The sequence below is a fragment of the Bombina bombina genome, chromosome 1, assembly GCF_027579735.1.
Source record: "Bombina bombina isolate aBomBom1 chromosome 1, aBomBom1.pri, whole genome shotgun sequence".
In the NCBI taxonomy this organism is placed as follows: domain Eukaryota; kingdom Metazoa; phylum Chordata; class Amphibia; order Anura; family Bombinatoridae; genus Bombina; species Bombina bombina.
Window position 1 is genome coordinate 1,114,622,861 of NC_069499.1, and position 26,170 is coordinate 1,114,649,030.

General features: G+C 41.4%; 1 protein-coding gene across 1 annotated transcript in view; it reads left to right on the forward strand.

Annotated features, from left to right (window-relative positions):
- The window catches only part of LASP1 (LIM and SH3 protein 1), a 198,443-nt gene that overhangs the window by 148,086 nt on the left and 24,187 nt on the right, over window positions 1–26,170 (forward strand). The window contains exons 4-5 of the mRNA XM_053697852.1: window positions 1,707–1,814; window positions 22,231–22,378. Of these exons, the coding sequence (XP_053553827.1) occupies window positions 1,707–1,814; window positions 22,231–22,378 (256 nt within the window). The remainder of the gene's footprint in view (window positions 1–1,706; window positions 1,815–22,230; window positions 22,379–26,170) is intronic.

Below are 26,170 nucleotides of genomic sequence, written 5' to 3' on the forward strand. Positions count from 1 at the left end.
TAACGCGGTGGTTCAAGTATTTGGGACCGATGTTGTGGAGGGCCTTGAATGCGTGGGTGAGAAGCTTGAAGGTTATTCTTTTGTTGATGGGGAGCCAGTGCAGGTCCCGCAGGTGTTTGGTGATGTGGCATTGACAAGGGATGTCGAGGATTAGTCTGACCGAGGCGTTCTGGATGTGCTGTAGTCTCTTTTGGAGCTTGATGGTGGTGCTGGCGTAGAGTGCGTTACCATAGTCCAGTCGGCTGCTGACGAGTGCATGAGTGACAGTCTTCCTGGTCTCGGTTGGGATCCAAGCATACAGAAGAGACGGCGTTGATTTGCCGGTCCATGGAGGCGAGTCACACAAATATTTTGGTTTCCAAGTGCATATAAAAGTTATATTTACACTATACTATAGTCTTATAAAGGGACATAAAACCCACATTTTTCTTTGATGATCCAGATAGAACATACAGTTTAAAAAAAAAACTTTCCAGTTTACTTCTATTTCCCCCCGCTTGTTTTCTTGTTCTCCTTTGTTGAAAAGCAGGAAGGTAAGTTCAGGAGTGTGCATGTGTTTGCAGAACTATATGGCAGCAGTTTTATATAGCAACAATGTTATAAAATTAGCATGAGCACTAGATGGCAGCACTATTTCCTATCATTTAGTGCTCCAGACGTGCACGCTACCTATCTAGATATCTCTTCAGTGAAGTACATTTGATAATAGGCGTAAATTGGAAACATTTTTAAAATTGCATTCTTTATCTGAATCATTTAAATGTGTAATAGCCAATAGCATTATGTCTAGAAAAATAATGGAAATACCTTGATTAAAAAATAAAAATCTTTCTTGGCGCCGATAGACACGCTTGACACATGGTTGCCAAAAAAATTGAATTTGTTAAAAAGCGCAATATCTGCGAAACAATAAAACAGGAAATGATTGTAATTTATGCATAATTCTGTTAAAGGGACAGTGTGCTGTAGAATTGTTTTTAACGTAATGTTTTTTTCACAATGACTTGTTATACCAGCTGCAGAGTTTAAAATGTATGGGGGAAATGCTTCTTTAGATATATTTTCTTTTTAATGTGCTAATTAAAACCACAGCCCAATTAAATGAGCTGAGCTTGTGGGAGCAGACCTAATTAGCTTATCTGTCTAATTATTTACAGTCATTCTTATCGTATTTCTGACTGTTCACTCAAAACACCAATACATAGAAAGAACAATGTAAAATTAACATTTTAGTATCTGTCACCCCCCCCACACACACACACACACACACACACACTGGCAGTGTGATTTCAAATGCCAAATAAATGTAAAGGAACTGCTTGTAAACAATTCAATACATTCTACAAGATAAAATGGATAATTGGGAACACATTAAAGGAGAGTACAGTACGATCACAGTACACTGCCTTTAATTACTCCAATATTGGCTCTGGACAGTAAAGTGAAGATAGAAGAGAATATTATGCCCAATACGTGAAAGGTATTGGGGAAACACCCCATATGCAGTTGTTACTTTGGTCTTTTTAAATAAGATTAACAAATCTGTTTGTTAGAAAATTTTTCATTTTCTCAGTTTAAAATTCTAATGACAAGTAAATCCTTATTTACAATTAGTCTCTTAAAAATCTGATTGTTTTCTTAGTTCTTACTATAGAGCTGTATGTATTTCACAAGTCAGAAGATAACCTGTCTACTATTGTCACCAGATTCGTTACAAGGAAGACTTTGAAAAGAATAAAGGGAAAGGTTTTAGTGTTGTGGCTGACACTCCTGAGTTGCAGAGAATTAAGAAGACACAAGATCAAATCAGTAATGTGAGTATTTTAATTATAGTCCGTTTTACTTGACAGTTCTTGTCCCACACACAACTTCTTATTGCACAGACTGACCAGCAGGGACGGAAGTACCTTAGGTGACACCAGTGCTGTGGCGCCCATAGCAGCCAGTCTATACATAGGTATATATTATAATTATACTATATTATAATATATATTATATAGGCATTATACTGCACAGAATGCTCTCATTTATAATTATACAGTGCAGCATGTTCAGAATTATTGTATAGCTGTTCCATCATTATACAGCACAGCATATTCATCCGAGTATACATACTCATCATATTTATACAAAGCAGTGTATAGATACATCATACAGCTCAGAGTGTTCACTATTAGTGTATAGATGTTCCATCATTATACAGCACAGCATATTCATCTAAGTATACATACTCATCATATTTATACAGAGCAGTACTCATCAGGGTATAGTGTTAGAAACTTTATTATACTGCCAACTTGTAAATACTCAGTATCCTAAAGTGCACAGTAGTGGACCTACTCAACATTTTTGAGCACCCCCATAGGTAATTCGGTAGTAAGCAATAGTAATAATATACATGATAGATAGAGAAAAGGCTTCCATACATAAGGACTGTACATATTCTGCACATGTCTATGTACAGACTGTCTGCTATGGCCCCCCCTCCCCCCAGCACTCTGATGCCACTGCACCTTCTACGCCAATGGTAGTTCCGACCCTGAAAGTGTGTGTGTGTATCTGTATATATGTGTGTATGTGTATACAGTTGTGCTCGTAAGTTTACATACCCTGGCAGAATTTATGATTTCTTGGCCATTTTTCAGAGAATATGAATAACACAAAAAACTGTTCTTTCACTCATGGTTAGTGTTTGGCTGAAGCCATTTATTATCAATCAATTGTGTTTACTCTTTTTAAATAATAATGACAACAGAAACTACCCAAATGACCCTGATCAAAAGTTTACATACCTGGTGATTTTGGCCTGATAACATGCACACAGGTTGACACAAAGGGGTTTGAATAGCTATTTAAGGTAACCATCCTCACCTGTGATCTATTTGCTTGTAATTAGTGTGTGTGTATAAAAGGTCAGGGGGCGTGTCCGGGCAACAGCCATAGCGAGACGCGAAGTTAGGAGCTCCAGATACTTCAAAGTCATTTAGCTGATTATTTAAATATTTTCAAAGAATATAGAAGCCTAACTAGAAAAAAGTGTGAAGCTCTAGTTCATCAATCAATACCACATTTATGGCAATAGCGCCTGTAGGAGTTACAGTCCAGACAGATTACTAGGAAGGGTATGTATGTATATATATATATATATATATATATATATATATATATAAACACATAGAAACACCCAGCACTCACCAGCTAGCTCACAGCTAAGTTAAAATCACAACTGAAAAGGTTAGTTACTGCATCTGGCCAAATGGGAAAGCTCAGGCACCACGTCAAGGTCCTTTCCACTGCCTGAGTCCCTAACACAGCCACACCATCATGCGAGCTCACAAAGCCAAACAAACTGAGAACAAAGAAGGGGTGCACAGGTGGATGTAATCACCCAGAGAAAATACAAAACATGGAAGGGAACTGCACTCCAAGACCGGACCAGGTACACATCCTGTGACTCGGCAACATCCAGCCCTGGGTGCTAAATAGCACTCCAAAAAAGCTGTGATGTTCCATCATTATACAGCACAGCATATTGATCTAAGTATATATATATATATATATATATATATATATATATATATATATATGTGTGTGATATTATCCTCCTGCTAACAGGAAGTGGCAAAGGGCACAACAGCAGAGCTGTCTATATAGCTCCTCCCTTGACTCCACCCCCCAGTCATTCTCTTTGCCTATACTAAGTAATAGGAAGGGTAAAGTGAAAGCAAGACTTTATTTTAAATGGTACCGGTGAGTGCTATTTCTCTTGTTAAGTGTATCCAGTCCACGGATCATCCATTACTTGTGGGATATTCTCCTTCCCAACAGGAAGTTGCAAGAGGATCACCCACAGCAGAGCTGCTATATAGCTCCTCCCCTCACTGTCATATCCAGTCATTCTCTTGCAACTCTCAACTAAGATGGAGGTCGTAAGAGGACTGTGGTGTTTTATGCTTAGTTTATTTCTTCAATCAAAAGTTTGTTATTTTTAAATGGTACCGGAGTGTACTGTTTATCTCAGGCAGTATTTAGAAGAAGAATCTGCCTGCGTTTTCTATGCTCTTAGCAGAAGTAACTAAAATCCTTTGCTGTTCTCACATATTCTGAGGAGTGAGGTAACTTCAGAGGGGGAATAGCGTGCAGGTTTTCCTGCAATAAGGTATGTGCAGTTAAAATATTTTTCTAGGGATGGAATTTGCTAGAAAATGCTGCTGATACCGAAGTAATGTAAGTAAAGCCTTAAATGCAGTGATAGCGACTGGTATCAGGCTTATTAATAGAGATACATACTCTTATAAAAGTGTATTTTAAAACGTTTGCTGGCATGTTTAATCGTTTTTTACATATGTTTGGTGATAAAACTTATTGGGGCCTAGTTTTTTCCACATGGCTGGCTTGAATTTTGCCTAGAAACAGTTCCCTGAGGCTTCCCACTGTTGTAATATGAGTGGGAGGGGCCTATTTTAGCGCTTTTTTGCGCAGCAAAAATTACAGACACAGACTTCCAGCTTCTTCCTGCATGATCCAGGACTTCTCTGAAGGGCTCAAAAGGCTTCAAAAGTCGTATTGAGGGAGGTAAAAAGCCACAGTAGAGCTGTGGCAGTTGTTGTGACTGTTTAAAAAACGTTTTTGTCATTTGTTATTCCGTTTTTGGTATTAAGGGGTTAATCATCCATTTGCAAGTGGGTGCAATGCTCTGCTTACTTATTACATACACTGTAAAAATTTCGTTAGTGTAACTGCATTTTTTCACTGTTATTTCAAAATTTTGGAATATTTGTGTTTCTTAAAGGCGCAGTAACGTTTTTTATATTGCTTGTAACCTTGTTTTAAAGTGTTTTCCAAGCTTGCTAGTCTCATTGCTAGTCTGTTTAAACATGTCTGACACAGAGGAACCTACTTGTTCATTATGTTTGAAAGCCATGGTGGAGCCCCATAGGAGAATGTGTACTAAATGTATTGATTTCACCTTAAACAGTAAAGATCAGTCTTTATCTATAAAAGAATTATCACCAGAGGGTTCTGTCGAGGGGGAAGTTATGCCGACTAACTCTCCCCACATGTCAGACCCTTCGCCTCCCGCTCAGGGGATGCACGCTAATATGGCGCCAATTACATCAGGGACGCCCATAGCGATTACCTTGCAGGACATGGCTGCAATCATGAATAATACCCTGTCAGAGGTATTATCTAGATTGCCTGAATTAAGAGGCAAGCGCGATAGCTCTGGGGTTAGGAGAGATACAGAGCGCGCAAATGCTGTTAGAGCCATGTCTGATACTGCGTCACAGTATGCAGAGCATGAGGACGGAGAGCTTCAGTCTGTGGGTGACATCTCTGACTCGGGGAAACCTGATTCAGAGATTTCTAATTTTAAATTTAAGCTTGAGAACCTCCGTGTATTGCTTGGGGAGGTATTGGCTGCTCTGAATGACTGTAACACAGTTGCCATTCCAGAGAAATTGTGTAGGCTGGATAGATACTATGCGGTGCCGGTGTGTACTGACGTTTTTCCTATACCTAAAAGGCTTACAGAAATTATTAGCAAGGAGTGGGATAGACCCGGTGTGCCTTTTTCCCCACCTCCTATATTTAGAAAAATGTTTCCAATAGATGCCACTACACGGGACTTATGGCAGACGGTCCCTAAGGTGGAGGGAGCAGTTTCTACTTTAGCAAAGCGTACCACTATCCCGGTTGAGGACAGTTGTGCTTTTTCAGATCCAATGGATAAAAAATTGGAGGGTTACCTTAAGAAAATGTTTATTCAACAAGGTTTTATTTTGCAGCCCCTTGCATGCATTGCGCCTGTCACGGCTGCGGCGGCATTCTGGTTTGAGGCCCTGGAAGAGGCCATCCAGACAGCTCCATTGAATGAAATTATTGACAAGCTTAGAACGCTTAAGCTAGCTAACTCATTTGTTTCTGATGCCATTGTTCATTTGACTAAACTAACGGCTAAGAATTCTGGATTCGCCATCCAGGCGCGTAGGGCACTATGGCTTAAATCCTGGTCAGCTGATGTGACTTCAAAGTCTAAATTACTCAACATTCCTTTCAAGGGGCAGATCCTATTCGGGCCTGGCTTGAAGGAAATTATTGCTGACATTACTGAAGGCAAGGGTCATACCCTTCCTCAGGACAGGGCCAAATCAAAGGCCAAACAGTCTAATTTTCGTGCCTTTCGAAATTTCAAGGCAGGTGCAGCATCAACTTCCTCCGCTTCAAAACAAGAGGTAACTGTTGCTCATTCCAGACAGGCCTGGAAACCTAACCAGTCCTGGAACAAGGGCAAGCAGGCCAGAAAGCCTGCTGCTGTCCCCAAGACAGCATGAAGGAACGGCCCCCTATCCGGAAACGGATCTAGTGGGGGGCAGACTTTCTCTCTTCGCCCAGGCGTGGGCAAGAGATGTTCAGGATCCCTGGGCGTTGGAGATCATATCTCAGGGATATCTTCTGGACTTCAAAGCTTCTCCTCCACAAGGGAGATTTCATCTTTCAAGGTTATCAGCAAACCAGATAAAGAAAGAGGCATTCCTAAGCTGTGTGCAAGACCTCCTAGTAATGGGAGTGATCCATCCAGTTCCGCGGACGGAACAAGGACAGGGATTTTATTCAAATCTGTTTGTGGTTCCCAAGAAAGAGAGAACCTTCAGACCAATCTTGGGTCTAAAGATCTTAAACAAATTCCTCAGAGTTCCATCATTCAAAATGGAAACTATTCGGACCATCCTACCCATGATCCAAGAGGGTCAGTACATGACCACAGTGGACTTAAAGGATGCCTACCTTCGGGGCGGAGCCTGGCCGTGCCGGAACATGGCCGCACTGAGATAGAGCTCCGGTCTGGATAACTCATTTCCCTCATACTGCCACCGGCCACCGACACTGCAGACGGCCACAACTCACACCTAAAGACACCCTGCGTTCGCGGAAACCCGAGGGGAGCCATGCCGTGACCGCAGGTCTGTAATCAGCACTTGTAAAGACACGCTCATATACTCACGGGGACCGGCGCCATCTTGCCTAATAATACCATCAGCTCTCCCGGTCTCTGCATGGGTGTATGGAGTGACAGAGGTGGAAATACATTTAGCCCGGGGCGTACTGTCAAACAGCCCTGTAGGCTACAAATAGTCAATCTGGCCGACACTGCCGCACATATCCCAATCGGGTACACGTCATTAAACATGCTGAGATCTGAGCTACACTTTCACGTGGCGTAAGCCCGTTACTTTAGATATGCGGCTGGACGAATTATAGAGGAACTTGCCGACACCACAACAGGGGCACAGCAGTAATGTAAATAAGACACAAGTGACCGAAAAACCAGGCACGCTACCCACATGTAAAGCTTAAATACAAGGAAGGAAAATAAACAGTCTCATATCCTCATTTCCCTGGTGTTCCGGTCTGCTGGTGTTTATTAAAACTGGCGAAGGGGAACAGTGTACTCCCAAGTGTGATAAAGGAAGTTTTATTCTTCGACCGCAATGGCAACAAGAAAAAGCTAATAAACAAGCAACGCTGCCTGTGTCTGTGAGCAACTTTTTCTGCACCAATGACACGACTAATACGGAGCAAAGAGACACAGGGAGCAGCACACAGTCTCATACAGACAACATTCAACAACAAGTGGTTCCAGTGGAGCTAATGAATCAATTAAAATCTGATATTGCCAATCTCCCTTCAAAAACAGACTTTGATTCCTTAAAGAACTTAATCAAATCGGAGCTTTCAACTATAAGAAAAGAGGTTTCAGAGATTGGGCTTAGACTGGAGGATATAGAGGGGACACAGGAGACACTGAATACCCTGACTGATTCAATTATAACACAAGCTAACATACATGAAGCTAAAATGTCCGCACTACAGGACAGACTAGATGATATGGACAATAGAAACCGTAGAAATAATCTAAGGATCCGCGGTATACCAGAGAAAATCACTAATACCGAATTGGAAACTTATGTCCAAGACCTATTTCGCCATCTGAAGAAAGACCAACAAGCTCCAAATGTGGAATTAGATAGGGTCCACAGGGCCCTCAGACCTCCCCCACCAGACAAAGCCCCTCCGAGAGACGTGATACTGAGGTTCCTACGATACAAAGATAAAGAGGAGGTATGGACTGCTGCCCGCCAACTAAGAGACATATTATACATGGATCACAACCTACAAATCTATTTGGACCTGAGCCCCAACACGCTGCAGAGGAGAAGGGACATTGCTTTTATAACTAGAGCGCTCAGGGACAAAAAGATTAAATATCGTTGGGGGTACCCCTTTAGCTTGGTTGTTTCATTCGACGGCAAGTCTTTTACCTATAAAGAACCACACGACCTAGGGACTCTCTCCAAGGGACTAAATATAACCTTCAACACTCCCCCGGACTTTGATACCCAGGGGAGCATTGATCTTGAGGAGCAATCGGATCAGAGCTCACTTCAGGGAAGAAACCGATGGCAGCTAGTGGGCTATGGCAAACGAAAAAAGGACAGAAATGACCCTATCAACAAAAATGCCATGAGTTCTACCATCCAAGAGACATGAAGCGGAACATTGATGGGTGAGATTGTGTTCAATTTTCAAAAAAAAAAAAAAAAAAAAAAAAAAATTATTTTCTTTTAAAAAAAAAAATGTATATGCAATTTACCTCTGTGGGGATGGGAAGAGTTAAACGTTATGCCTAAACATGCTGGTTATGTGAAATGTTGTGTGGCCTGTTGGGTGGTTGGGAAGTACATTCACATGAGAGGGAGATGTTGTTGTTTAGCATTCCTCCTTCTTTACCTTTTTTCTTGCACTGAATTATTACTTTGTTCAAGCAGTTCACTGTTTAATGGTTGTTTTTACAAAATTATTATATGTTCTTGTTAGTTTTTTAGATTTTTATAGACTGACGTACAAAAATTACAAATTCCAGACTTACTGGGGGCGCATGACAACTTGGGGGGCTTACCATACACACATTAACCTGACAGGAACTCCGGGTGACTATGGGTGCTCTCAACACAATATAATAAATGGTATCAATAAATAAGCAGAAGGGAATCACCTTCATTTCCATTAACGCTAAGGGCCTCAATAGTCCATCCAAGAGACAGGTAGCTATGAGAGATTTTAAAGAAAGGAAGGGTGACGTGGTCTTTATACAAGAAACGCACTTCTTAAAGAATAGAGAACCCCAGACGTTTAAATACAAATTCGGAGATTCTTATTACGCTTCCAACAACACAAAAAAGTGTGGGGTTGGCATACTGTTTAGGAAGGGTATAGCATTCCAAGCCCACAAGTGCATAAGGGATACCTCAGGGAGATACCTAATTCTAGTGGGCAAGTTGTTTCATAAACAAGTAACATTGGTCAGCGCTTACGCCCCAAACACATCACAAGACACATTTTTTAAAACCCTATCTAACGCCATACTAGACGCAGCGAGGGGCACCTTGATAGTATGTGGAGACCTCAATTGTACATTGGACCCCACAATGGATAACTCCTCAGGGACATCCTCTACTGCACACGCAATCATTAATAAGCTAAAAAAGAACCTTAGAGATCTAGCCCTACACGACACATGGAGAATACTTAACAGAACAGTGAAGGATTACACATTCTATTCTCACCCCCATGTTAGATATTCCAGGATAGATTACATCCTTACGGATGTTACTAGTCTAGCTATGGTTGAGAACTGTAGGATACTCCCCACATCATGGACTGACCACTCAATGGTCCGCTGCAGAATGCATTGGGATACCAGGGAGGGTGCTAGCTACCTATGGAAATTGGACGACAGACTCCTTGACGACCCTACATACACAGTAAAAATAGAAAAAGCTCTGGAGGAGTTCTTTCAGTTTAATTCCAATTCAGATATTGACATTAAACACCGATGGGGAGCCCATAAAGCGGTCCTTAGGGGGGAACTTATGAGTATAAAAGCACACCAAATTAAACAGCAAAGAACTTATTTTGAGTCGGTTCTGAATAAGATTGAGGAACTGGAGAAAGCTCATAAACAAGACCCAAATGATACACAAACACTAGACAGCTTGCTGGATTATAGAGGAAAGCTTAATATGATCATCGACAAAGAGTGTAAGGTATCCGCTCTTAAATTAAAACAAATGTCTTATGAGGGTAACAACAAATGTAGCAGGCTTTTCGCAAGGAAGCTGAAACGCAAAACTAATAAATCCTTTATAATGAAAATAAAAGACCATAGGGGGGGGGGGAGAGCACTTCATCTGCACATATTGCTGAAGCTTTTCGCGCTTATTACGAGAAATTATATAACCTGCAGGAACCCTCCCCGGATAACGCCCACACATTTATAGATCAACTAATGCTACCAAATATAGGGGAAGAGGAAAGATCCCGCCTTAACGAACCTTTCACACTAAAGGAAATAAAGTGCATAATTAAAGATCTCCCTAATGAGAAAGCACCTGGCCCTGATGGCTTTACAACCTACTACTATAAAAAATTTACTGATATATTATCCCCCCAATTATTAGAATTATTTCAATCCATTTCGGAAAAGAACCCTTTTCTAGAGGAATCCCTAACTGCAAATATAGTGGTGCTCCCCAAACCGGGTAGGAATACAGATAGAGTGGAAAATTTTAGACCTATATCCTTATTAAATAATGATATAAAAATATATGCTAAATTGCTGGCCAACAGATTGAACCCTGTCATTCCCCAGATAATTGATATGGACCAAGTAGGCTTTGTTATTGGCAGAGAGGCAAGGGACAATACGGTAAGAGCCATTGACATTATAGATTACGCGACATCACAAAATATCCCACTAGTATTGATTTCCACGGACGCGGAGAAAGCCTTCGACCGTGTCCGGTGGAAATTTTTGCGGTCAATATTAGAAAAATTTGGAATTGGGTCCCCCTTTATATCGAAAATTATGGCATTATATTCTTCCCCATCAGCTAGGGTCCAGGTGAATGGGGTATTGTCTCAGCCCTTCCAAATAAGCAACGGTACGAGACAGGGGTGCCCCCTGTCCCCCCTGCTGTTTGCGTGTGCGGTTGAAGCTCTGGCGGTTAAAATTAGGAATGATGTAGACATAGAGGGAGTCAGAATTAAAGAAAGAAACTATAAAATCATGTTGTACGCTGACGACATATTATTTACCCTCACCAATCCACTCACTTCACTACCACATGTGCTACAACACCTGAGGGATTTTCAGCTCGCCTCCAATTTTCTAATTAATAAATCAAAATCAGAAATACTTAATATTTCCCTCGATCAGGCCCACCTTACTCAACTAAAAAACACCTGTCCTTTCCGATGGCAGGAAAAATCACTAAAATATTTGGGGATCCAGCTTACAAAAAACACACAAGACTTATTCAACACTAACTACATCCCTTTACAAAGACGCTTAATAGCAGATCTATCCTCCTGGAGATCCTTGCATACTTCCTGGATGGGGAGAATTAACATATTTAAAATGAATGTCCTGCCCCGCATATTATATGTCTTGCAAGCCCTACCTATCCCACTCCCTACTAATTTTCTTTCATCCCTGCAGTCAAAAATCCTAGAATTTGTCTGGGACAAAAAAACGGCCAGAATAAACAAAAATATTATGTGTACACCATTATTGAGTGGCGGGCTGGGAGTCCCCGACTTAGTGAAATACAGATACGCAACCTTTCTACAACGAATACTAGACTGGCACTATAACTTTCAAAATAAGGCCTGGGTACAGCTGGAGCATGAAATATCAGACTTTAACCATTTGGGATCCCAATGTTGGGCTGGCTTGGGCGGTACGGGAGGGGACCATCAGCTTCACACATTGACCTCTGAGACCTTTAAAATTTGGAGTAATATCCTATTAAGATTCCCACATGTGTCTTCTAGATACTCCCCATTGACTCCTCTTAGTGAAAACAAAGACTTTACCCCTGGGTCTCGCTGCTCCCGCTACAGAACTAGTATGACAAGCAGAACATTGCAGGTACGCCAACTAGGCAATGAACAGGCATTTTACACAAGGGATAAGCTAGTAGAGGAGGGCCTTCAGATGTTTAGGGACTGGCTCTTTCATCAGCAATGTATCTCCTTTATCTCTAAACACAGCGATAGGAGAAACCTAATTAGACCCCTAACTCAATTCGAAAACATGTGCACATCGTCAAAACCAATAGGCCATTCCCTTTCCATATTATACAAAATTTTGCAGACACAACCTTGGGGTCACAACCCATATTACTTGGAGAGATGGAATGACGAACTAGGTCTTGATATTAACCAAGGCGAGGCTAAGAGAGTCTTCCACAATATAGCTAAGTCATCAGTGTCAGCCAAATTAACAGAACTAAATCTCAAAATACTCCACAGGTGGTATATGACACCTGTCAGGATCCAAAAGCTATTTCATACACGAACCAACACTTGCTGGCGCTGTGAAATGGAGAGGGGCACAATGTCACACATATGGTGGTCTTGTAACAATATATTACCAATATGGGAAAGTATAGCCACCGAAGCTTCCAAAATACTAGAAAAAACGATCCCACCAGACCCTAAAATATGGTTATTCTTATGTATACCTAAAAACTTCACGACAGCACAAAGAAAAATGTTGTGTATTTTAAGTAACAGCATGAAAAACCTAATAGCCCAGAAATGGAAATCGAGAAACACCCCAGACTTAACACAATGGATACATAAGTGTAATGACATCTTAAAAATGGAAGAATATCACTACATGCGAATAAAATGCATGGAGATATATGCTCAGCTGAAGGAGATGTGGGAGGGTTACATAAAACACAGATTCAAGGGTTGACACTGAGACATGGCATTGGTACCACAGAGGTAGTATAACCTGAAAGGAGAGGCTAAGGTGCAGACAAAGAAGAGGTTAGTTACAAAGAGTCTCACGGGTCACCAATAGTTATTAAACTATATGGGCTCTCTGAGGGGTAGTGCGCGCTCACACTACATAATCAATTCGTCAGGAATACATTCTAGATTTCTCTTTTTTCCTTTTTTTTTTTTTTTCTTTTTTCTTTCCTTCTTTTATGTTCTCAGTCTGATTTATTGTTTTACATAGAAATTTATTAAAAGGAATCCAAAACTTAAAAAAAAAAAAAAAAAAAAAAAAAAAAAAGGATGCCTACCTTCACATACCGATTCACAAAGATCATCATCGGTTCCTAAGGTTTGCCTTTCTAGACAGGTATTACCAATTTGTAGCTCTTCCCTTCAGGTTGGCCACTGCCCCGAGAATTTTTACAAAGGTTCTGAGCTCATTTCTGGCGGTTCTAAGACCGCGAGGCATAGCGGTGCCTCCGTATCTAGACGACATCCTGATACAGGCGTCAAGCTTTCAAATTGCCAAGTATCATACAGAGATAGTTCTGGCATTTCTGAGGTCGCATGGGTGGAAAGTGAACGTAGAAAAGAGTTCTCTATCACCACTCACAAGAGTCTCCTTTCTAGGGACTCTTATAGATTTTGTAGAGATGAAAATTTACCTGACGGAGTCCAGGTTATCAAAACTTCTAAATGCTTGCCGTGTCCTTCATTCCATTCCACGCCCGTCAGTGGCTCAGTGCATGGAAGTAATCGGCTTAATGGTAGCGGCAATGGACATAGTGCCATTTGCGCGCCTGCATCTCAGACCGCTGCAATTATGCAAGCTAAGTCAGTGGAATGGGGATTACTCAGATTTGTCCCCTCTACTAAATCTGGATCAAGAGACCAGAGATTCTCTTCTCTGGTGGCTTTCTCGGGTCCATCTGTCCAAGGGTATGACCTTTCGCAGGCCAGATTGGACGATTGTAACAACAGATGCCAGCCTTCTAGGTTGGGGCGCAGTCTAGAACTCCCTGAAGGCTCAGGGATCGTGGACTCAGGAGGAGAAACTCCTCCCAATAAATATTTTGGAGTTAAGAGCAATATTCAATGTTCTTCTAGCTTGGCCTCAGTTAGCAACACTGAGGTTCATCAGATTTCAGTCGGACAACATCACGACTGTGGCTTACATCAACCATCAAGGGGGAACCAGGAGTTCCCTAGCGATGTTAGAAGTCTCAAAGATAATTCACTGGGCAGAGTCTCACTCTTGCCACCTGTCAGCGATCCACATCCCAGGCGTAGAGAACTGGGAGGCGGATTTTCTAAGTCGTCAGACTTTTCATCCGGGGGAGTGGGAACTCCATCCGGAGGTGTTTGCTCAACTGGTCCATCGTTGGGCCAGAACGCCAAGCTTCCTTGTTACGGATCCAGGTCCAGGGACCCGGGAGCAACGCTGATAGATGCTCTAGCAGCTCCTTGGTTCTTCAACCTGGCCTATGTGTTTCCACCGTTTCCTCTGCTCCCTCGACTGATTGCCAAAATCAAACAGGAGAGAATATCAGTGATTCTGATAGCGCCTGCGTGGCCACGCAGGACCTGGTATGCAGACCTAGTGGACATGTCATCCTGTCCACCATGGACTCTGCCTCTGAGACAGGACCTTCTAATACAAGGTCCTTTCAATCATCCAAATCTAATTTCTCTGAGACTGACTGCATGGAGATTGAACGCTTGATTCTATCAAGGCGTGGCTTCTCCGAGTCAGTCATTGATACCTTAATACAGGCACGGAAGCCTGTCACCAGGAAAATCTACCATAAGATATGGCGTAAATATCTTTATTGGTGTGAATCCAAGAGTTACTCATGGAGTAAGGTTAGGATTCCTAGGATATTGTCCTTTCTCCAAGAGGGTTTGGACAAAGGCTTATCAGCTAGTTCTTTAAAAGGACAGATCTCTGCTCTGTCTATTCTTTTGCACAAGCGTCTGGCAGAAGTTCCAGACGTCCAGGCATTTTGTCAGGCTTTGGTTAGGATTAAGCCTGTGTTTAAAACTGTTGCTCCGTGGAGCTTAAACTTGGTTCTTAAAGTTCTTCAGGGAGTTCCGTTTGAACCCCTTCATTCCATTGATATTAAACTTTTATCTTGGAAAGTTCTTTTTTTGATGGCTATTTCCTCAACTCGAAGAGTCTCTGAGTTATCTGCCTTACATTGTGATTCTCCTTATCTGATTTTTCATTCAGACAAGGTAGTTCTGCGTACCAAACCTGGGTTTTTACCTAAGGTGGTTTCTAACAGGGATATCAATCAAGAGATTGTTGTTCCATCATTGTGTCCTAATCCTTCTTCAAAGAAGGAACGTCTTTTGCATAATCTGGACGTAGTCCGTGCCTTGAAGTTTTACTTACAGGCTACTAAAGATTTTCGTCAAACATCTGCCCTGTTTGTCATTTACTCTGGACAGAGGAGAGGTCAAAAGCTTCGACAACCTCTCTCTCCTTTTGGCTTCGGAGCATAATACGCTTAGCCTATGAGACTGCTGGACAGCAGCCCCCTGAAAGGATTACAGCTCATTCTACTAGAGCTGTGGCTTCCACCTGGGCCTTTAAAAATGAGGCCTCTGTTGAACAGATTTGCAAGGCAGCGACTTGGTCTTCGCTTCACACCTTTTCAAAATTTTACAAATTTTACACTTTTGCTTCTTCGGAGGCTGTTTTTGGGAGAAAGGTTCTACAGGCAGTGGTTCCTTCCATTTAAGTTCCTGCCTTGTCCCTCCCATCATCCGTGTACTTTAGCTTTGGTATTGGTATCCCACAAGTAATGGATGATCCGTGGACTGGATACACTTAACAAGAGAAAACATAATTTATGCTTACCTGATAAATTTATTTCTCTTGTAGTGTATCCAGTCCACGGCCCGCCCTGTCCTTTTAAGGCAGGTCTAAATTTTAATTAAACTACAGTCACCACTGCACCCTATGGTTTCTCCTTTCTCGTCTTGTTTCGGTCGAATGACTGGATATGACAGCGAGGGGAGGAGCTATATAGCAGCTCTGCTGTGGGTGATCCTCTTTCAACTTCCTGTTGTGAAGTACAATATCCCACAAGTAATGGATGATCCGTGGACTGGATACACTACAAGAGAAATAAATTTATCAGGTAAGCATAAATTATGTTTTTTGCCCAGGCAGCAGATGGATGAAGATTTCTGCCTGGAGACTGATGATCTTAGCAGTTGTCACTAAGATCCAGAGTAGTTCCCACAGAATGGCTGAACAGTACTTAAAAAACTTCAGTGTGAGGAACATTTTTCATGCTACAGCATTGAGGTATGCTCAGTCATTTTTTTCTGTAGAGACTGTTATTTCAGAACTGGCTGACAGTATTCCCATAAGGGAAGGGGTAAGCAGTAATGAATAGAAGGGTATTACTGGGACCTATATGTTTTGGGCTGAAAAAATGGTTGACACTGATGACATAATGTTTGTTGGGAACTTAACGTTTTTTTGTGTAAAGCAAACGTTTTATTTTGTTGGCACTGGAGGGTTCACATGGCTTTCTTTAAGATCTTGGGTATATGGAAACCCACATGGCTAGGTTCTAGACCGCTTTAGAGTGGTTTTTACAAGGCAAGTGGGACATCGATGTAGATGGGCGGGGCCTATTTTCACGCCTCAGATGCGCAGTTGAATTCCCCATGCAAGCAGCAAGCTCCAGCTCCGGTGGGCCTAAAAGAGGTTTGGCCTAATCGAAGTGTTAGAGTGTTTTTACAGACCCCTGAGGGCAGGTAGGCGCCACAGGTGCGAGGTGCAGGAGGTTGATTTGTTAATGTTATAATGTTTTTTTGAGTAACGAGTAACGTTTTTGGCCATTAAGGGTTAAGCATTCCTTTCTTGTGGTGCAATCCTAGCTGACAAGATAAGTCACATATATACTAAAATTGGGATTATTATATCATTTTAGAGCATTTTTCTCTTAAAGGCGCAGTACCGTTTTTCAGATTATTTTTTTCTCTAAATAAAGTGTTTTTAAGCCTGTTTGTGGTCATTACTAGCCTGTTTTAACATGTCTGACATTGAGGAAAGCCAATGTTCTATGTGTTTAGAAGCCATTGTGGAACCCCCACTTAAAATGTGTCCCTCATGTACTGAAAGGGCCTTACATTGCAAAGAACATATATTTTAGGTGATAAAAGTATGTCTCAGGATGATTCTCAGTCTGAAGAGAATCAGGTTATGCCAACTAATTCTCCCCAAGTGTCACAACCTTTAACGGCTGCTCAAGCGACGCCTAGTACTTCTAGCGCATCTAATTCTTTCACCCTGCAAGATATGGCTGCGGTTATGTCTACTACCCCTAGAGAGGTATTATCTAAACTGCCTGGTTTACAGGGTCTGGTATTGGAGTAAATGCTGAGCCCTCTGATGCTTTATTGGCCATCTCCGATGTACCCTCACAGTGTTCTGATTTGGGGGTGGGGGAATTGCTGTCTGAGGGAGAGCTTTCTGATTCAGGAAAGATGTTTCCTCAAACAGACTTGAACACCTCTGCTTGTTGCTCAGGGAGGTTTTAGCGACTCTGGATGATTGTGACCCTATTGTCATCCCACCAGAAAAATTGTGTAAAATGGATAAATATCTAGCGGTCCCTACTTACACTAATGTTTTTCCAGTCCCTAGAATAATTTCGGACATTGTTACTAAGGCATGGGATAGACCAGGCATTCCGTTCTCTCCCCCTCCTACTTTTAAGAAAATGTTTCCCATATCTGACACCATTCGGGATTCGTGGCAGACGGTCCCTAAGGTGGAGGGAGCTATTTCTACCCTGGCTAAGCGTACAACTATACCTATTGAGGATAGTTGTGCTTTCAAAGATTCTATGGATAAAAAATTAGAGGGTCTTCTAAAGAAATTGTTTATTCATCAGGGTTTTCTTCTACAACCTATAGCGTGCATTGTTCCAGTAACTACTGCAGTAGCTTTTTGGTTTGAGGCTCTAGAGGAGTCTCTTAAGGTTGAGACTCCATTAGATGATATTTTGGATAGAATTAAGGCTCTCAAGCTAGCTAATTCTTTATTACAGATGCCACTTTTCAAATGGCCAAATTAGTGGCAAAGAATGCAGGATTTGCCATTTTAGCGTGTAGAGCGTTATGGCTTAAGTCTTCGTATGCTGATGTGTCGTCTAAATCCAAGCTTTTAGCTATTCCTTTTAAGGGTAAGACCCTATTCAGGCCTGAACTAAAGGAGATAATTTCCGACATTAGTGGAGGTAAAGGTCATGCCCTTCCTCAGGACAAGACGGTTAAAATGAGGACCAAACAGAATAATTTTCGTTCCTTTCGAAACTTTAAAGGTGGTCCCTCTACTTCCTCCTCCGCCACCAAGCAGGAGGGAAACTTTGCACAATCCAAGTCAGTCTGGAGACCTAACCAGACCTTAAATAAAGGTAAACAGGCCAAGAAGCCCGCTGCTGCTACCAAGACAGCATGAAGGGGCAGCCCCCGATCTGGGACCGGATCTAGTAGGGGGCAGACTTTCTCTCTTCGCTCAGGCTTGGGCAAGAGACGTTCAGGATCCCTGGGCATTAGAAATCGTGACCCGGGGGTATCGGCTAGAATTCAAGGATTCTCTCCCATGAGGGAGTTTTCATCTTTCACGTTTGTCTGTAGACCAGACAAAAAGAGAGGTGTTCTTACGCTGTGTAGAAGACCTATATACCATGGGTGTAATCTGCCTAGTTCCAAAATTAGAACAGGTGCAGAGATTTTTCTCAAATCTGTTTGTGGTTCCCAAAAAAGAGGGAACCTTCAGACCGATTTTAGATCTCAAAAGTCTAAACAAATTTCTCAGAGTCCCATCGTTCAAGATGGAGACCATACGAACAATTTTACCAATGATCCAGGAGGGTCAATATATGACCACCGTGGATTTGAAGGATGCGTATCTTAACATTCCTATCCACAAAGATCATCACCAGTTCCTCAGGTTCACCTTCCTGGACAAACATTACCAGTTTGTGGCCCTCCCTTTCGGGTTGGCCACAGCTCCCAGAATCTTCACAAAGGTGCTAGGGTCCCTTCTGGCGGTTCTAAGGCTGCGGGACATAGCAGTGGCGCCCTATCTAGACGATATTTTGATTCAGGCGTCAACTTACCAGCTAGCCAAATCTCACACGGACATCGTGTTGGCTTTTCTAAGTACTCACGGGTGGAAGATGAACATACAAAAGAGTTAACTAGTTCCTCTGACAAGGGTTCCATTCCTAGGAACTCTAATAGACCCGGTAGACATGAAAAATTTTCTGACGGAGGTCAGAAAGTCAAAAATCCTAACTATTTGCCGAGCACTTCATTCCATTCCTCGGCCATCAGTGGTGCAGTGTATGGAGGTCATTGGGTTAATGGTAGCGGCAATGGACATCTTTCCGTTTGCTCGCTTGCATCTCAGACCGCTGCAGCTGTGCATGCTCAGACAGTGGAATGGGGATTATGCGGATTTATCTCCTTGGATTAATCTGGATCTAGAGACCAGAGACTCTCTTCATTGGTGGTAGTCACAGGATCATCTGTCCCAGGGAATGTGCTTCCACAGGCCAGCATGGGTCATAGTGACGATGGACGCCAGCCTCTTGGGCTGGGGTGCAGTCTGGAATTCCCTGAAGGCTCAGGGTGTTTGGAGGAGTCCCTACTACCAATAAATATTCTGGAACTGAGAGCGATATTCAACGCGCTTAAAGCGTGGCCTCAGCTGGCTTCGGCCAAATTCATAAGATTCCAGTCGGACAATATCACGACTGTAGCATATATCAATCATCAAGGGGGAACAAAGAGTTGTCTAGCGATGATAGAGGTTTCCAAAATAATTCGATGGGCAGAGACTCAATCTTGCCATCTATCAGCAATCTATATCCCAGGAGTGGAGAACTGGGAAGTGGATTTTCTAAGTCGTCAGACTTTTCATCCGGGGGAGTGGGAGCTCCATCCGGAGGCGTTTGCGTCATTGATTCGTCAATGGGGCACACCGGAATTGGATCTGATGGCATCTCGTCAGAATGCCAAACTTCCTTGTTACGGGTCCAGATCACGGGATCCTCAAGCAGTACTGATAGATGCTCTAGCAGTACCTTGGTCGTTCAACCTGACTTATGTGTTTCCTCTTCCTCTCCTACCTCGTCTGATTGCAAGAATCAAACTGGAGAGGGCTTCGGTAATCTTGATAGCGCCTGCGTGGCCACGCAGGACTTGGTATGCAGATCTGGTGGAAATGTCATCTCTGCCACCGTGGAAACTGCCACTGAGACAGGACCTTCTCATTCAAGGTCCGTTCCAACATCCAAATCTAATTTCTCTGCAACTGACTGCCTGGAGATTGAACGCTTGATTTTATCTAAGCGGGGATTCTCTGAGTCAGTCATTGATACCTTGATTCAGGCTCGAAAGCCTGTCACTAGGAAAATTTACCATAAGATGTGGCGTAAATATCTTTATTTTTGCGAATTCAAGGGCTACTCATGGAGTAAGATCAGGATTCCTAGGATTTTGTCCTTTCTCCAAGAAGGCTTTGTCAATCTTACTACACAAGCGTCTGGCGGATGTCCCAGTTGTTTTGTCAGGCTTTAGTTAGAATCAAACCTGTATTTAAACCTATTGCTCCGCCATGGAGTTTGAATTTAGTTCTCAATGTTCTTCAAGGGGTTCCGTTTGAACCCATGCAGTCCATAGATATTAAGCTTCTATCTTGGAAAGTTCTGTTTTTAGTTGCTATCTCTTCTGCTCGAAGAGTTTCTGAGCTTTCTGCATTACAATGTGACTCGTCTTATCTTTTATTCCATTCTGATAAGGTGGTTTTGCGCACTAAACCTGGATTCCTTCCTAAGCTTGTTTCAAATAAGAATATTAATCAGGAAATTGTTGTTCCTTCTCTATGTCCTAATCCTTCAAAGAAGGATCGTCTGTTACATAACTTGGACGTGGTTCGTGCCCTGAAGTTTTACTTACAGGCAACTAAGGATTTCCGTCAAACATCCTCTTTGTTGTGTATTCTGTTAAGCGTAGGGATCAAAAAGCTACGGCTACCTCTTTCTTTTTGGCTGAAAAGCATCATCCGTTTGGCATGCGAGTCTGCTGGACAGCAGCCTCCTGACAAAATTACAGCTCATTCTACTAGAGCGTTGGCTTCCACATAGGCTTTCAAAAACGATGCTTCTGTTGAACAGATTTGTAAGGCTGCGACTTGGTCCTCCCTTCATACCTTTTCCAAATTTTACAAATTTGATACTTTTGCTTCTTCTGAGGTTATTTGTGGGAGAAAAGTTCTTCAAGCAGTGGTGCCTTCTGTTTATGTATCTGTCTTGTCCCTCCCGTTCATCCGTGTCCTGTAGCTTTGGTATTGTATCCCACAAGTAAGGATGAATCCGTGGACTCGTCGTATTTAGTAGAAGAAAAGGAAATTTATGCTTACCTGATCGATTTCTTTTACGATATGACGAGTCCACGGCCCTCGTCTATATCATGCAGCAGAAACGGTAAAAAAGTTATTTTAAATTTAATATTGTTTCTAGCTACTTTGAAATGTCTGCCAAGCTCCACCCACTGATGACATCATGATCTGGGCTGCATCTATGCACTCTGCTGAATAGCATTGACAGTCTTTGAATCAAACTAGTGAGTCTTTTGTAACTAGTGAACCTATTATGCAGCTCCGATCGTGATGTCATCAGTGGGCGGATCTTGGATGCCAGAAAAAAAAAATATAAAAAAATAATAATATATATATAAAATAAAAAAATGACATGCTCTAATCTGTTAGAATGTGTCATTTTAAGACTATCCACTCTAGACTGCTGTGTGTTTAACCACTGCAAAGGGATTAAACACAGTAGTAAAACTGCTTGGGATTCACAGAGCACTGCTGGTCTAGAGCAGAAAATGCCATTGATCCAATCAGCAGCGCTAGTTCTAATGGATTAGATTCTGTATTTTTTTATTTATTTTTTTACTATTAAAGGAACATTAAACCCAAATTTTTTCTTTCATGATTCAGATAGAGAATACAATTTTAAACAACATCTTAATTTACTTCTATTATCTAATTTGCTTCATTCTTTAGATATCTTTTGTTGAAGAAATAGCAATGCACATGGGCGAGCCAATAACACGAGGCATCTATGTGCAGCCACCAATCAGCAGCTGCTGATCCTATCTAGATATGCTTTTCATCAAAGGATATCAAGACAATTAAGCAAATTAGATAATAGAAGTAAATTAGAAAGTTGTTTAAAATTGTATACGCTTTCTAAATCAGGACAGAAAATTTTGGGGTTTCATGCCCACACTTTGCGTGTATTGATGTACATTTATATGTTAAATATTTTACTCCTGCAGATAAAATACCATGAGGAATTTGAGAAAAACAGGATGGGAAATCAGGATGGTGGCGATTTGGTGCGCAGAGGTTCAGAGGACGATACTAGTTACCGCAGGTCTGCTCAGGAGAGTGCACAGTCGCATCAACCGCCTACCAGCAGTCAAGGTACCAGCAGGAAATTAAAAGCTCCTCTTCCTGTTTCTTTTAGACTCCTCTAAAGCCACAATGAGAAGCAACCAGAGATGTTGGATATTAAGCTGAGGGGTAGAGGGAAATTAAACTTTGTCAAAGTCCATTAAGACTCACTAGTACAGCAGGTATTACAATCTAAGCACACAACATTTGTATGTAATAAATATTTAAAAATAAAAAGGCTGCAGCTGCACACTATACCACTTAACTTTTTCTATGTAGGCAGAGCACAATAGCTTTAAGTCAAAGTGTACATTATACTCACAATATATTGCTTTAGGTCAAAAAAATTCCATGCAAACGATTTTTGCAGTGCAATGTCCCACAATGCCAATGAGATACAGCAATGTTTGTGGCGCCTGTTGTTCATGTGTGACCTGCAATGCATCTTCCTACCTTGTCCTATATAGATGAGGGAGGGTCTCTCTTACCTGGTGGGGTGCTCTTAGAAACTTTAACATGGATTTAATGTCACTTTAAATTATGCCAACATAAAATAGTTTTTTAACATATGAATTACCCTCACATCAGTGGTAGCTATGGTTGTTGTATCTATTGCCCATTTAGAGACTACTCTAGAAAACATAATTTGTGCTTACTTGATAAACTCATTTCTTTCATAGTGCTGAGAGTCTAAAATCCATTACTCCTGGGAATTACTTTTCCCTGCCACTAGGCGGAGGCAAAGATGCCCAAACCCCAAGAGCTCTATAAACCCCAGCCAGTTCACTGGTAAGCTAGTTTGACTGACATATAGCCAAGCAAAAAAAGTAGGAATAAAAAATAAGGACAAAATCATAGGAGCAAGGAAAAAAAAGAAGTGCTAAAAAAATAAAACATCAACAGGGTGAGGTTTTGTGGACTCTCACCACCATGAGAAAAATTAATTTATCATGTAAGCATAAATTATGTTTTCTTTCATACAGGTGGTTAGAGTCCACAGTCCTTTACACCTGGAAACAAATATGCAGGCTGTGGCGTCCATGAATATAAAAAATAAGGACGGTATAAAAATACATTTTTTTTCACAAAGAAAATACACAAAATAAATTAGTTCACTTCTTCCTTTTTTTTTTTTTTTAAATATATATGCAGTTAAAATGACCCACAGGCAAATAACCTCCAAACATTAAGCTGAGATTACTGCCTGAAGGCCTTTCCTTCCAATGGCTGCACCAGAATAACCAAAAACATCAAAATGGTAGAATTTATTAAAAGTATGTAATGAAGACCAAGTAGTTGCTTTGCAAATTTGGTCAACAAAAGCCTCATTCATGAAAGCCCATGAAGTGGCAACTGATCTGGTAGAATGAGCAGTAATCCATTTAGGTGGATGTTGCCCCACCTTCAAATAAGCTTTATGAATCCAAAGCTTTAACCAAGAGGCAATGGAAATGGCAGTAGCTTTCTGCCCTCTCTTAGAACCTGAAAAATGAACAAGCAAACTAGAAGTTTGTCTGAAAATATTGGTAGCATCAACATAATACTTCAAGGTCTTAAAAACATCCAAATTGTAAAGAAGCTTTTCTGAAGAACTCATAGGATTAGAACACAAAGAAAGAACAACAATTTCTCGACTCATATTGTCTGAGGATACAACCTTAGGCAAAAATTCAAACTTGGTTCTCAAAACTGCCTTATCCTGATAAAAATTAGATAAGGAGAATCACAAGAAAGAGCAGACAATTCAAAAACTCCTCAAGCAGAAAAGTATGAATAGAAAATAAACAAAACCTTTCAAAAAAGAAGCTTAATATCCACCTTATGCATAGGCTCAAACGTAGGATTCTGCAAAACCTTCCAACACCAAATTAAGATTCCAAGTTGAAGAAATTGGCTTAATATCAGGCTTAATACGTGCCAAAGCCTGAACAAAACCATGAATGTCAGGAAGAATAGCAATCTTCCTATGAAACAAAATTAAAAATTCAGAAATCTGCCCTTTCAAATAACTGACATATAGTGGCTTATCCAGACCATCCTGTAAATGCTGCAGAATCCTAGGAATTCTGAAAGAATTCCAAGAAAAGCCATGATCCATACACAAAAAATAATGGCCGTCCAAACCTTATGATAAATCTTCCTTGTCACAGGCTCTGGGCAGAGGGACCAGAGTAGGAAACACATAGGCAAGCTCAAAGGACCAAGGAGCTACAAGAGCGTCAACAAACTCTGCCTGAGTTTCCTGGGACCTCCCAAAGTACCCCGGGAAGTTTGTTTAAATGAGAAGCCATAAGATCTATCTCTGAGACCCCAAAGATTCACAATCTAAAGAAAAACATCCTGATAAAAGACCATTGCCCTGGATGCAGGGACTGGAACAGCAGAAATTAGACAAAAAATGGCTTCTGCCCATGAGAGAATTCGAGACACTTCTCTCATGGTTAGAGAACTGTGAGTTTACCTTTGATTCATACAAGCCACTGCTGTGACATTGTTTGATTGGAAACTGAGATGAGACTCGGTTTTCAACTTAGGCCAACTCTGAAGAGCTCTAAAAGTAGCACAGAGTTCTGGAATATTTATTGCCAACCTCTTCTCCTGAGGAGCCCAAACCCCCTGTGCTCTGAGACCCCCACACAGCTCCACAGTCGGAAATAATTGCATCTGTAGTGGTCACAGTCCAAGTAGGACGAGCAAAAGAAGCCCCCTGCATAATATGCGGATAATGCAACCACCAAGACAGAGGCTGATCTGTTCTGTGATCTAGAAAGATCTCCTAAGACGGCTGAGTATGATCCCTGCACCACTGACGAAACATTCAAAGCTAAAGAGGGCTAATGTGCAACATAGCAAATGAATAGCATTCAATGCAGCAATCATTAGACCTAATACCTCCATGCAAAGTGCAACTGAGGGAAAAGAAAAGACTGAAGGTTTTGCCAAGCTGAAACCTGCTTCAGCCTTCTCAGATCTGTTAAATATATTCACATGAAAACTAAATCTATGTGTACCCGCAGAAAAGTAACCTTTGTCAAAGGACCCAAAGAACCCTTTGGAAAATTGGTCTTCCAACCATACTGTTGAAGAAACATCAAAAGTCTGTTGGTGTGAGATTCTCCTACTAGAGAAGATGGAGCTTAAACCAAGATATTGTCCCGGTAAGAAAATTCAGCAATACTGTGACAGAAGGGTATCCATAAACCTTGTGAAGATACTCACTACTGTAGCCAGACCCAATGGTAGAGCAACAAACTGAAAATGCATGTCCAGAAATGCAAACCTCAGAAACTGATAGTGTTAATTTTTTTTCTTATTTTTTTTTCTTTTTTTTAAGTGTTAGTGATAGTGTTCATTTTGAATGGGAACATGAAGATACACATCCTTTTAAATCTATTGTGGACATAAACTGACCTTGCTGAAGTAAAGGCAGACTATTCCGAATAGTCTCCATTTTAATGTAGGAACTCCAAAAAAAAAAATTGTTCAGAGCCTTCAGATCCAAAACAGGTCTGAAAATTCCCTCCTCCTTTGGAACAGTGAAGAGATTTGAATAGAATCCCATCCCTTGTTCCAACAATGGAACAGGAACAACCACTCACATAGTTTCTAGATCCTTCAACTGACTCTTTGGAACATTGGCACAGAATAAACCTTCTTCTGGGAACCTTGTTTTTAGACCTATCTGATAAACCTGAGATACTATATTTAGAATCCAGCGATCTGTAACAGACTGGAACCAGACTTCCTGTCAAAAGCCTGCCTCCTACGAGAGCCTCTGTATCAGGGGCCATAACTTCATTCAGAATTGAAAGTAGTGGTTGA